General features: G+C 42.7%; 1 protein-coding gene across 2 annotated transcripts in view; it reads right to left on the bottom strand.

Annotated features, from left to right (window-relative positions):
* The window catches only part of LOC118391017 (sarcoplasmic/endoplasmic reticulum calcium ATPase 1-like), an 86,166-nt gene extending 74,659 nt beyond the window's left edge, over window positions 1-11,507 (bottom strand). The window contains exon 1 of one of the 2 annotated variants that reach the window (XM_035781924.2): window positions 11,105-11,507. In XM_035781924.2, the coding sequence (XP_035637817.1) occupies window positions 11,105-11,222 (118 nt within the window). In that variant the 5' untranslated portion in view covers window positions 11,223-11,507. The remainder of the gene's footprint in view (window positions 1-11,104) is intronic. The other variant, XM_035781923.2, reaches the window with a different exon arrangement.
* Window positions 11,508-14,681: the final 3,174 nt, after the last annotated feature.

The raw sequence follows: 14,681 nt of genomic DNA on the forward strand, positions 1-14,681 counted from the left end.
TGTGTTAGCCTCAGCCTGCCCAGGCACATTCCAACAGACTTCACCACGCCCCTTTCTTTTTTTTCCCCCTCCGTCTCTCTTGCTGGCTCTCCCTTTCTCTCTCTCACTGGCTCTCCTTTTCTGCCCCGCCCCCATGTGCAGAGTGCAGACAGACTGAAAACAAGAGCCAGCCTGTTTTGACACTACCAGTCCAACAAGAGGGGAACCACTTCCTGGTTACAGTAGCCAACAACAGAACAGAGGGATCCATGTCCAAGACCAGGGTTCAACTACTATTTGAAATAATTTTAAATACTTTAGCGGTGCTTGATCAAGCTTTCCTGTTGCAATGGGCCAAATGGAATCTTTGCAAAAGTGCAAACCCTGCCCACCTGGTACTCCAGACAGGTTAAAGCAAATGTTTAAAGTAATTCAAAGATTTCAAATAGTTTTTGAACCCAGATCTGATGATCAGAGATAGTAACAGAGAGCCAGGAGAAGCAACAGGAAATGTACCATCATGACTAGGACATGGGATGTGCTGATACAGAAGCTTTCACTATAGCTTCCTAGTACACTCAGATGCACTTACACTTCCTTAATTTCTCCTTTAAAAGCATTATAGCTGTAATCACTAGGCAGACTAACTACACATCATAATATGGAAAGCACAGCAACAGGGCTAGATTATAGAGGCCCTCAGCCTCAACTGTAAATAAGTGAACGTTTGCCATGGGTAATTTGCTTGTAGACACTACTGGAAAACAGTGTTTCACTGGATAAGTCACCAGCGTCTGACCAACAAAAAAAAACACCCAAAATAATTTATGCGTTTAACAGTGCGTACTGTAGGAACTTGATAAATCTCCACACGACCCCAAATGGCACCCTATTCTCAATATATTCTCAATATAATGCACTATATAGGGAACAGGGTGTCATTTGGGACACACCGTGGCTCTCTGGGTATCTAACAGCGAGCTCACCATCGTAACCCCGTAGACTAGAGCTACAGATCACCTCATCTCTGAAACAGAGTGAACTTTACTGCTGATGCTGACCTTTATAAAACCCTCTTAGGCCTCAACCGTATCTGAGAACTACTGCAGCCCTCATCCTCCACCCGTTCTGTCAGTCACATTCTGTTAATGTTCCCCAAAGCACACATCCCTGGATCGCTCCTCTTTTCAGTACACGGTAGCTAGCGACTGGAACGAGCTACAAGAAGAAGAAAAAATAAGTTATGAAGTTCTCTCTTCATTCAATGACTCAATCATAGACATTCTTACTGACACTTGTGGCTGGTTCACATGATGTATTGTGTTCTCTACCTTCTTTCCATTTGTGCTACTGTCCATCCATGTTGTGCTGCTGCCATGTTGTGTTGCTACCATGCTGTGTTGGCTGTCTTAGGTCTCTCGTCATCATGCGTTTTGTCCTACATTTTGAATCCCAGCGCCACAGGAGCCCTGTTGCCAGGCCATCAGTGTAAATAATAATGTTCTTTTTAAAATGTAAAATTTAATTTTACCCCTTTTTCTCCCCAATTTCGTGGTATCCAATTGTTTGGGCTCGGGAGAGACGGAGGTTGAAAGTCATTTGTCCTCCGATACACAACCCAAACGCACTGCTTAACACAGCGCGCATCCAACCCGGAAGCCAGCCGCACCAATGTGTCTGAGGAAACACCGGGCACCTGGCAAACCTTGGTTAGCGCGCACTGCGCCCAGCCCACCACAGGAGTCGCTGGTGTGCGATGAGACAAGGATATCCCTACCGGCCAAGCCCTCCCTAACCCGGACGACGCTAGTCCAATTGTGCGTCGCTCCACAGACCTCCAGGTCGCGGCCAGTTACGACAGAGCCTGGGCGCGAACCCAAAGTCTCTGGCGGCACAGCTGGCGCTGCAGTACAGCGCCACCCGGGCAGTAGTTTAAGAATGTTCTTAAACTGACTTGCCTAGTTAAATACAGGGCGGCAGGTAGCCTAGCGGTTAGAGCGTTGGGCCAGTAACCAAAAGGTTGGTGGATCAAATCCCCGAGCTGACAAGGTAAAAATCTGTCTTTCTGCCCCTGAGCAAGGCAGTTATTCCACTGTTCCTAGGCAGTCATTGTAAATAATCATTTGTTCTTAACTGACTTGCCTAGTTAAACAAAAAAAGGTTAAATAAAATACATTTACGGTGGGATAATAAAACCGGTGGTCAGGAGATGCCCTCGGTCAGCCCGTAGAGTTGGTCTAGTGCTGCACTCAGAAAAATAGCCCGTGTTATTCAAATGAATAGCAGAAGGTCATAGAGAGAAGAGCAGTCAGCTATAGCACTCTGTCTGAGAGAGACCCAGCCAGTCTGACACAGTGGCTATGCTGTGGGAATACAAAATCAGGTCTAGAAATGGTAGAATGGTGAACTCTTGCACCTTCCTGTGTCTGTCTCAAAGGTCTGCATGCATTAAGCATATCATGTATTAGATGTGACTGATAAGGGCCATAGACTTTAACACACTATGATAGTGTGACTACACCATGGATGTCACTCATTCATATTAATAGAAATGGAGGTTGGAGGAGGGTGCACCTTCATTCCCAGGAGAGGCAGGGGTGTGTGACTGCATGATGGGATAGCCCCCATCAGGTTAGTGTGAGGGCAGGGGATGAAGTTCAGTCAGTAGGTCAGTCATTACTATGCTACAGTACAGTTGGGGAGTACTCACATTATCTGTATTGGAGAATCATAATCAGGGTGACTAAACTAATGTAGCAGGCGTAGAAAGACACCTGTGCGGAGGACCCACTTCCGTTTTTCAGGAGAAACGGAAGTTAGGTTGAAAACACTGTTTCCCTGAAAACCAGAAACACACACTTTGTCAACACCGCTAAAGGTGGGGTTGCTGAGGAAGGTGAATCAAGGCCACCACTGTGACAGGCCAGATGTTTATCTCTTACTTATTCAAAAGCCCAGAACCGGTTTAACACCAGGCTTATCTGCCCAATTGACACGCACCTCCCAGATGAACTCATGGATACCCTTTTCATTTCTCTGCGTGCAATCTGAAGGAAGTTGCTAACTAGCATTTCGAGCAATTGATTAATAGCGTGAGCACAATGGCTAGAAGTCTATGTAACTGCTAACATACTAGTAGAAACCATAGACTTCCAGTCATGACGCTAATGCTAGTTACCATTGGCTTGCGAAACTACCTCTACCTTCCTTCATACTAGAGGCAGAGACATAAAAAGGGTATCCATGAGTTCATCGGACTGAAGTAGATAAAGGGCTTCATTGCCATAATCCTGAAGCATCCCTTTAAGTAAATAAATAAAACAAAGCCGTATTTTTGGTGATTGTCTCTCAGGAGCAATGGATAGATCACTTTGTCAATCAAATTAAGTACATTTAAAAGGCTGGCCCTTTAAATGGCAGTAGTTTCTACCCACAGAGATGGATAGAGATACAGTATTATCATAAAAAAATCGGTCCCCATTATACGGCTGTGAACACACACGTAGCGCCATTGAGGCAATCTCCATTTTGAAGTAGTCAATTTTCTTATTTTATGTTTGATAAATGCATACATCTTATTTTGGTGATTTACTGCCACCTGCAGTGTTGGAGTACTGAACCATTCATTTATTGTGGCCACTAGATGGCACTGTTAAAACCATTTCGAAACAAAAGCACCCAATTTGAAGATGAAGACAACGCTGTGATCATTCACTGATTGTTCCCAACTTGAATCCCCACCCTTTAAAATGGTGGAAGCCCTCAATGGCAATGGGCATGCTAAAATGGCTTACATTGAGGTTGGGTCCTCTATCCAGCTCTTATTTACCACAAATGACAAACGTTTATGTTTACTTTAAATGTTAAAAAACAAAATGATCAAAATTGTACATCAGCTTTTTAGTACTAATGTGTACTTTGGAAAAAAAGCTGCACATTATTTAAGGGAACATTTATATTCTTGTTTTACAGAATATGCAAATGTGCTGTAATTATGCTGTTTAGGTTATATAATTTTACAGATAACATTATTTACATGTCTAATGATGTTGTCATGATAATTAAGTTGATAATTTGGTATGATTGTTGTTTTTTCCCCCCAATAGTTCCATGGAAATCCATGTCTAAAATATGTAGGTAGTATGAGGGTTAATCAGTTTGACTGAATGGCTGATCAAACACACGTGGGTGCGTGTGCAGCTCAGCTCTGAGCTGCTTCTGCTTAGCTCAGTGACTCAACATATATCTCAAGAAGGTTGCAGGGAGTCTGTGACTGACTGCAGAGGTGGGAGGAGAGAATCAAAAAAAAAGAGGGACAAGTTAGCACAGGATCCCTGATACTCTGCAGAGAAATGCATAACAGAACAGAGCCAGACAACACCTCAAGGACTAAAGACATTCTGGTAAACTCGCCTCTCCATTCGGATCTCCGATAGAAAAGTCCAAAATGTTATATAAATCTGGTCTATTTAAAGAGGAAGGAATAATATCATTATTTGCAGTTGCATTGCAATATAATTAAAATAATAAACAGTGATATGAAGAGTGCAAGTGTGTTAGTGTAAGGGGCAGGGTTAGTTTGACAGGAAGTAGTATGGCAAGAAATGGTAGATAACTGGCAACTCTCCAGCCTGGTCTCAGAGCAAAACGTATTATATGTTACTAGAATCCCTGTAACTCTGTTTAGTATGATATGTTACATTATTTGATCCGTTTAGTATGACATTATGTTGGATAAGACAGTAGGTTATTTAAGGCGAAAACAAAAGTAGGGTGGTCGGTTGTGCATAAAATGCAAATGTCTAGCAACCCAAAAGTTGCATGTTCTAATCTCGTCACACGAAACTTTAGCCAACTACTTACGTAGCATGTTAGCTAACCCTTCCACTAACACCTAGCCTAGCTAAAGTTGGCGACCTATCCACCTATCTAACGTTAGCCACAACAAATTGGAATTCTAACAAAGGTATTTCAAATTCATAACATATTGTATGAATTGCAATTTGTACTATACATCCTAGAATTCGTATTATATTGTATGACCCCTATTACATTGGTAGGCTAATGTAATGAAAAATATCATACTAAATGGTATGGAACAGATTTCAGTAACATATAATGCTCTGAGACCAGGTTGAACTCTCCCATACGGTACACATTCTACAGTGGAAGTCAGGGTTGGACATACACCAAAGAGCTGCGTCACAGGATATGCATCAACACTATGCTCTTTTTGCAACAAGAAAATAGTAATAAATGTGAGTAAGAGTTGAGGTTACACAGTAATATTGAGTAATGTATTGCCCAATGATATATTATCGCTACAGAATTAAAATGAAACAGGATGGTTTTAACAGAAGCCAAACCCTAACCCCATTTGAGGAACAACCATCAAAACATGAAGAGTTTTGTTACCGTACCAATCAGAAGTTTGGAAACACCTACTCATTCCAGGGTTTCTTTATTTTCTATATTGTATAATAATAGTGAAGACATCAGAACTATGAAGTAACACATATGGAATAATGTAGTAACCAAAAGGTGTTAAAACAAATCTAAATATATTTGAGAATTTTCAAAGTAGACACATTTTGCCTTGACAGCTTTGCACATAATAATGGCTGGAATGGAGTGAATGGAATGGCATCAAACACAAGGAAACCATGTGTTTGTTGTATTTGACACGTCTCCTCTCCAGCCATAACCACGAGCCAATCCTCCCCAATTGTGACTCGTTTCAGGAAACTAGGCTTATGTCACTACTTCACAGCATTTGTGTTTTTGGGCAGAAATGCCTTCTGGAACATGTGCACTTTCCCGTGCCTTAATAACAAACGTGTATGCCATCTGGAAATACAATTGTTAAAATCGGGAGCCTAGTTGGTTTAGCCACAACAAGAAAAAGCCAGGAACCTTCCCGCTAGCCATGTTGCTGAGATAATGTGTGGGCTGAACATGCCAATGGAGGAGTTTGGATTGGTCTGCCATGTAGCCCGTTTCTGTCTATAACATGAGCTGGTCAGTATGTGTAGGTAATCCTTTCTAACACAGCTTTTTTTTTAAAGATATATAGTAGAACTGCAAAAGTGTTGCTCTCCACTTTCTGGAGGACTGAGTTGAGTTAAGGAAAGCTGAGAATTCTGGCGTTTGATTGCAAATATGCAGAGGGAGTCAAAAAGAGAAGTCCCAGAAGGCTGTTGTATAAAACACCTGTCTCCGGATTACATCTTCAAACTAAGGGCAATCATGGAATCTGTGACTGAGATGGAGAAGTGTCCATCCATGTATAAGGGTAAAATAGTTTAGCTAGCTACATTTTCAGATTACACATTTCTAATTTAGTCAAAGTAGTTATCACATGTTAAAGCGTACTGTTAGCTAGCTAATATTAGCTGGCTCGCTAACGTTACATGTATGATCTGTGTAGTAATATTATACATATCTTAGAGCCATTTGCATTGCTAGTTATAGCCTAATGTTAGCTAACAATCCAGGTTCAATGTTAGCTAGCTAGCTATCTGCAGATTCATGCAGGGTAGTAACATTATGAACTTGGATGATGGCTCATTGTTTAGCTAGCTAGCTACATGTCTAAACAAAAGACTCCACTATGCAAGTAACCATTTCAATTGAAATGTTCATGTCACTGTGACAACTGTTGATAGACATAGCTGGTAAAGTCACTCTGGCTATCTATTCCGATTTCAGAGCACTCTCGTAAGTGTGACAGAGCACAGAATAACTGAGGAATTTACGAACGCTCAATGCCCGTTGAATATGGCCGGTGTCAGTAAACGTTGGCAAAAAAAAACGTATTTCAATTGTTGCCTAGCCGGTCGGTCACAATAAAGGTGCCATCAAACTGCTGCGGTTTAGGGTCTACATTTTACACACGGTAGGGTTAGGGTCCGTTTTACACACGGTAGGGTTAGGGTCCATTTTACACACGTTAGGGTTAGGGTCCGTTTTACACACGGTAGGGTTAGGTTTTACAAACATAAGTCAGCAGCATCAGCTTGCTGGCCCATTTCCCTTACAAACACAGGGGTACAAATGATCATTTTTAACCACCCTATATGGGGGTGGGCGTGCATGCTGCACACTCAAGTCACCACTCACACCGCTGCAAGTTCTCAACGCAACAACATCCTCTCTAGCACATTCACAGGGGCGGACTTAGTGATTAATATGGGTTTTATAGTAAAGACATGTAATTTAACGGTAAAAACATTACCTTTTAATCTGGCATGAACACAACCAGTCATGTTGCCATCTGATTGTCAAACAAATCACTTTAAAAAAAGGTAGATGACCTTCGCACATTCTTTCAAAATAATTCCAGCATCCAAACAGTACACTGAACCCGCCAACTTTCTTTCAAATCGCAATTGGCTGAAACTCTCACGGGAGAAATTGTGAGAGCGAGCGAAACAGCGCCACCATCTTACAATATGTAGCCTGTGTATTTGATGTTGTCTGGCCAAAAAGAATATGACATGCCATACTCTTTGGTCAGACAGAATCCGATACATGGGCTACACCACACATGTCCTCTGCCTCGACAAGATTGCAGTATTATCAGCATTTCCTGTCTTGTTACTTTATTTTTCCTGCCCCATCCTGAAAGCAGATTCATTTCAATGAAAGTCACGTTCGCAATCATATCGTGTGAAACAATGTACGGGAACGCGAGTGGAGCATTGGGGGCCCTAAAGCGGAGAAAATATTTTGGAAAAATTATTATTAGTATTAAAATGTTACAAATTATGCCCAGCTCACAAGGCCCCTTGATGTGAGGCCAGAGGCAATTGCCTCTTCTGCCTAATGGTAAGTCCACCACTGCACATTCAGAGTGGCTTCTTTTACTATGCACACACCGAGTTGCAGTCTTCACAAGTCACACCAGCAGACAAAAAGTGAGTGTCTGGCTGTGCACATGAATGCTTATGAGAGCGGCTGTGCGCGCAAGTGTGTACGGCTAGATGCGTTGCAACCTCCCCCCATGGCTTTGTAGAGAAGGTCACGGAGGCGCTGAGACCCGGCCAACTTTCCAACATCTGGGAGTGGGACCAACACAGCTACAGCTAACTACAGTACTGTACCTAAAACATGATGCATCTGGAGCTAGGAGTTGATCTCAGCGCACCAGTAGTACACAAAAACAACAAGTACAGTTTGGAGTTGCTGTCAATGTACCAAGTCAACACAAAAACAAGTACAGTTTGATCAATCAAATCACTTTATTTTTGGAAAATGAATTGCTGAGAAATGACATGCGGATAACATTTGGGAGATCGAGATCAAGGTTGCTTGAAATGCCCTTTTCAAGATAGAAGTGAAGAGACCACATCAGCTAGTGTAGAACATCCTGTTTCACAGTAGACAGTTAGTGCAAATTCATTTCACTAGTTTGGCTGTTCCTCTTAACAGGAAGGAAAGAGAAATACTCTTCTTGTTAGTGTCACTATGTGTATATAACAAATAATGAAATCCAACTCATTAACTGACAACCAAGTTGACCATATTCAAGTCATCAACCTACCAAAACGTCCCAGTTTTGAGTATGAGATAAAACACATTGTTGGTCTAGTCTGACCTCAGACCAGAAAGCCATAACAAAAAGGCTTTTCCACCCCTAACAGTTTCAAAATAAAAGAGGATATGGCCTCCACAATGATAGCACAGGTTTGACTAGGGGTGAGGGCCTAAAACACAAGTCTGTGTGCTAAGCTCCGATAACAAAAGCCACCAACCACTGCCAGGGCATTGGTTACATCTTTAACCTCGGACAGTAATACCAACCGTGACGATCTGGATTCAAATGGGGTCTCCCCTCCATTGCCCATGGTCGTGATAATTAGGGAATACACATGGCAAAACATTTTACAACACAAAAAGAGCAAGACCAGATAGACCAGTCCTTTTTAGTTTCAATTAGGTGCCTAATGAACACGACCCCAGTGGTAAGACACTCATGCAGGGGAGTTCCAGGGACAGACATAGCGTGAAATAGGCCTCCCGTAGGAATGTTATGCCTGTGTCTACAAAACTGGCACGCCATATATCTCCCACTGGAACGCTGCTAGTACCTACTACAGTGGAGCAGGAAACAAAGTGATCAGAGGGGGTTTCCCTGGTTCATAACCCTTTTTGGTTACTGTACCCCCCAATCTATTATTCAATAGACGTTTCTCTGCCATAAATATGCCCTTATCAGCATTCCCCTAAGGACAGGCCAGTCTGTCCAGATACCCCCAGAGGTTAGATTACAGGACCTGTTTGTGGCCATGTCTTTGTGTAATGATTATGGCTCTATAATAAGTCTACTGCACAGCTCCTGTATGGAAACAACCTGTCCTCATGTCAGAGAGAGAGAGAGAGAGAGAGAGAGAGAGAGAGAAGTAATCATGGAGGATTTGTAACAGAAATGCATGCCGCACACACAGAACAGTGGCTCCCTCCCTGCAACAAACACCAAACTCACATCAAGTCATAGCAGTCAACAACAAAAGGTAGATTGTGGTCGGTTTGTCAGTAGAGGGAATGAGCTATTCAGTATTCTACACACATACTCAGTTGAGACATGTAGCTACTAAAACAGCTAATAACAATAACACAGCTGTTTAGTTTAATGTGTTGTTGACTGTGTTGAGAAAGACATAGGCCACGTTCAGTAGGCAAACAGTGTGGAATGTTGCAGATAGAAATGTCATGAATAGAACTGACAAGATTGTTTATTCTACATGTCAGATAGGCATGTTTGTTCTACTCAATATATTTATATCTGAATGTTCCACAATGTTGTGCCTTGGTGAACGTGACCCTGGTTTACAGCCAAGAAAGGAAAGGGTATTCCCTTAAGCCTTTCTCTGCACAAGCAAGAACCCACACAGACAGACACAGAGAGAGCGAGAGCGAGAGAGAGGAAGTCAGTTCACACAGCTAAAAGTTTAAGATGCTATCTGCAACAAGACATTTTTCCATGAAGTCATCAAAGCCACAGGGTAGGTCTGTGCAACAAAGGACTGCTGTTTCACTCCTACAACACAGTGGCTCTCCTCTATGGCTTAACGACACAAGCCACCATGCAAATGAATGGCAGGGCCATAGACTCAGAAGGAAAGTAGTAACGGTGTTGACAGGTGCCAAATTCAATACAACACAAATTAAAGAGCACCAGGTCTACATTCTAGATTAGGGCTTTAACTGGGGGATTATATCCAATAAACCCATGGAACATAAGAAGTTAAGCATTTGGCTGCTGCAGCATCAACACCTTGTAGCCTACAAAAAAAAACCTTGTGCACATTGAGCCCTATACAAAGGTATAGCTATAGCGTTCTCTCAGAAGTAGAGTAAGAGAGTTTCCCAATTTTATCAAGTGTTCTCATTGTCATTATGGCACTAACTATGGTGGTGTGCTGTGTTAAGCATGTCGTTTTGCCCCCCTCTGTCCCTCCAATGGGGGTGTCATAGTGGAATACAGAATTATCACCTGAAATATCACTTAATGTCACGCTCTTCCCCTTGATACAGTAGCCTAACATAGCATAAAACCCTAATTGAAACTGTTACAGTATTACACAATACTACTACTCTTAATGTGTTGACGTTAATGAACGTGACAATTATACCCCAATGCCTCCCCATAAATGCATGGCAAAACAGATGTGATATACTTCCTGCCTCAATACAGGCGTTAGATTAACGGCATATCCTATTGATAATCTGGGTCTCGTTTTTACACGTAGTCCGTAACCGTGATGAAAAGCGTTAGGGTTCAGTGACTCGATCGTGCGTCCTTCCCACACACAACTTTGTGCAGAGCGAGAAACGCAATGTTGCTCGGTAAAGTACGACAAAGGACTTCAAACAGCGTTGAGTAGCCTCGCGCATAAGATCTGTCTAAATATGTAGGCTGGAAGGAACAATTGCAGGCTGTAAAATACTGATATTCGTGTTTTCAACCTGTTTGTTTTACAATAAGGCGCGGGGAAATAGTTTCACCAATTTCCCTAAACTGGGCAATGATATCCATGCCCGTGATCGAATTGCATTCAACACTCACGCAGGTAAACTGAATAACAGTGAAAATACAACATTATAAACAATGTTTGTTACTCACCGTTAGGTCCATATTTTTCTAAATTGGATTTCACTTGTTCAAGGGTGAGTCCAGTGTTTTCATTCACACTAAAGTTTTCAAAAACTTCAGATGAGGATTTGGTGTGCGCGTTATCCATCTCGGAGGGAGAACTGACTAGCTAAACAATGAAATTAAAAGTCATGTAGTTAAATATAACATATATTACGACAATAAAGGACTAATAAACAACAGTCGTCTTCTAACGATGTGCCTTGCGTTCAGACTGCCAAGCGGAGGTGGATCTGCCTGCGTAGACGGTCACCTGCCTCCTCTTCTGCGAGCCGACGATTTGATTCCGGATTCCTGTTCGCGACGCTGCTATTTCCCAATAAATACAATTGCAGTCCGCGCTTCATCAAAATCAGAAGGTGTGCTGTGTTGGTACTGCCTCTTCCACAAGTGAGCGTGTTTGAGCACTCCCTTGCGTTCCTATTGGTTGTCATTACCTGAGTGGAGAGGGTTGCTCAACTCCCACATCCTCGACAATACATCCTTTTGGTAAGCCAAATAAGGAAGCCCTTGTCTTCTTGGTTTATATATCTTATGCACTGCATATGAAAAGTCACAGGAGGTAATACTATATCATTCTCAAGTTACATATGTTTCATATATGTCATTAGTTAATGCTTTAAACCAAGGTTATGGTTCTCTTCCCCTTTGGCACAAGAGTAGGCCTACGTGCATCATCTTCATGCTGGTACTTAAATAATCGCAAACACACTAACATTAAATTAATCTTTACTTTTCTTGTACATCTCGGGATAGCGGTGGCCTACATCTCTCTAAATAGTTTGCCAATTGAGTGTAATCAATTGTTGCCTGATCTAATACTACCAGTACCATGCAACTCCTACACAGCACTTAACGTCACACTATGAGGTAGAAGTAGGTGCGTTTAGTGTTCTTGAAAGGCCTTGCACCCGAGTCATCCTTCAATCATTCTGACCCTTTCTCAGTTCTGACCCCACCACTTACTGATATAGTGAAACTGTTCATTTCAGACGTTGCGGCAGGAGTAACCTATACAAGGAAGGGGAAGGTGTAGGTCCAAGTTGTATCCACTTATGTAAGACTCATCAATGTGACGCTACTGCAGTTCGATCTTCTTATCCCTGGCTATGCAGAAGATGAGAAGGCCCAGTACTGTACTGTAGGATAGGTTTCAAGCAGTAGGCAGTGGCTGGGAGGACTACTTTTGGAGTGAGAGGTATAAAGGGAACAAGGTGCTCTAGTTATGTCCTGTCTCACAGCTGGGCTCCTCTATCTCTCACAGCTCTCAACTTATTTATAACTTAAAGCGCTTACATAACTTTCAGAACTATACGGTATAGATCAACTCTGAGAAACAGGCCTCCCACTAGAGGTGGGGAGCTATGGTGGACACCCTATACTTCCAATGGGGCCAAGATGACTAAATGAACAGCAAGTCATACATCCCTCACACTGAATCAGGTCAAAGCCAGGTTTGGGCCCCAGGTCTGACTCCCTGTCTGGGTGATGATGTGTCAATTAGACTTCACCTCACTGCAGCCATGCCTTGTCCTACCCACAGTCAGACACCCATGCAGTGGATACGACTGATAGATACAGTGAGCACAGTTCAAGGCACCTCTCACTCACAGACAGACTCAAACTCTCCTGCAAAAGTTTTCATCTGATTCTGAAGTCAGTAATAAGATGCACATGCTCTTGACATACCAGCACATAAACAACCGACATTGTTTGAATTGTGATTGTGTCTGTGGTTGTCTTATTAATGTGCAATATGAAAGCCATGTGTGAAACAAAAGAGAGCACTTCTGGCTCCACACATTTCTAAGGAAACCCTTGGATTCCAAAGTTCCTACGCAAGGGAAATCCTCCCCTTCTCTGTCCTCTCTCTCTCTCTCTCTCTCTCTCTCTCTCTCTCTCTCTCTCTCCACACAATGGCTGCCTATCCTAGCCACCACTCCAGTCACACGACATTTTCCATACAGCTCTGTCCGTCTGTAAGCCCTCCAGCAGCATTTGCCTTCTTTTTTAGTCACAGCCTGCATTTGCATTATGGAAATAAGCCGTGGCCATCCATGTGTGAAGAGATCTTTACCTCCCTCTTGCATCCCTGTGTGGTATGCCACACAACTACCTTGTTCAGAGCGAGTCTCTCTGGAATGGATGTGTGTAAAAGGTCTAGTGCAGGCTGCCTTTGTACTTATATGGGCATCTTTTCTTACAACTTATTTGGATGCCTTCCGTTTTTATATCCACAGTTCAGTTTCGTCTCTGGTGAATTTGGAATAGATGTTTGTGTGCTTGAATAGTCACTTCATGGTAACGTCAAATACAGTAGATGTCCCTTACAGTTTCTTAGAACCTCAGTCCCTCAGTTGTTTTAATCCTGCCAGTGTGTTCCCTGACAGATCCACAGTGCTCTGTGTAAGGACTGACGGCTGCTGCTGCCATTGACTTTCAAACAAGGAGACTTGAAGTGAGACTCAACCACAGTCTGCACTCTGCAGCAGCTGCACCTGACAAGCACACTGAGGAGCAAGTTAGCACCCCCGTCCCCACCCCCCCCCCTCCCCTTAATAGGTCTCCCCCTCCTCTCTCAAAGCCCCCCTCCCTTCCTGCACGGAGCTCTCAGGGACTGTTTGTGACGCAGTCTTCAATTCACAGGGTACCACAGAGGAATTCCACTCTGCCTCACAGCCCTATGAATAGGAATGTTTAATCTAGAAGCAGGGGGGCTCATTTCTACTGCATCTTAATACCAGGTTATGTATCATTTACAACTAAACCCCGTATCCCCCCTTTCAACCTGACAATAATGGTTTGGTCCAATAGCATCTCATTGATAGCAGTGTGTGCTCCGATTGGGCAAAAATGACATCATTTTTATTCATAAACAAAAATAAGAAAACTGAGGTGAACACAGAGAGATGTAAAGATGGAGAGAGAAAAGAGGGAGGGAGAGAGATGAGCTATAAATCTAGCTGGGGGAATAACCGATTGCACAAAAACTTTCATTTTCTCTACTCCATTGGATTTTAATTATTTGATATTTGATATACTGTATCTCTGTGTGATGGGATCAAATATTGGGCCTTTTGACCGGGCAGTTATTCTGCACGGCCTTCCTATACTCAATTTCACTTTCAGTTCCCTCTACGTCAACACTTCAAATCAAAACTGACCCCGCACGCACACACACCGTCCTCCTGTCTGCCCAGTCCAAGCACGACTCTATTTGTCACCTAATCATTTTTTTGGTGAGGATGAGTCATCACTGCGACGCCTGGCCAATCTCAAACTGTCACTCAGTCATTAATGGAATCAAACATTGTAAAGGAGGCAATTACACCATCCAGATGATGTCTGATAAATGGCACTGTGTGTGTGTGTGTGTGTGTGTCTTGATGGCCCAGACAAATTGATAGGAGGACCTTGTAAATACAGAAGACAGATGGAGAAAAACTAGCTGAATCATCTCTGGATGATGAACCATAGAGATAGACAGTTTTATCTCCATGGGATGAACAGCCAGGCTCACATCACTCATCATTCACACAGGCTATTA

The sequence above is a fragment of the Oncorhynchus keta genome, chromosome 12 (genome assembly GCF_023373465.1).
Source record: "Oncorhynchus keta strain PuntledgeMale-10-30-2019 chromosome 12, Oket_V2, whole genome shotgun sequence".
In the NCBI taxonomy this organism is placed as follows: Eukaryota; Metazoa; Chordata; class Actinopteri; order Salmoniformes; family Salmonidae; genus Oncorhynchus; species Oncorhynchus keta.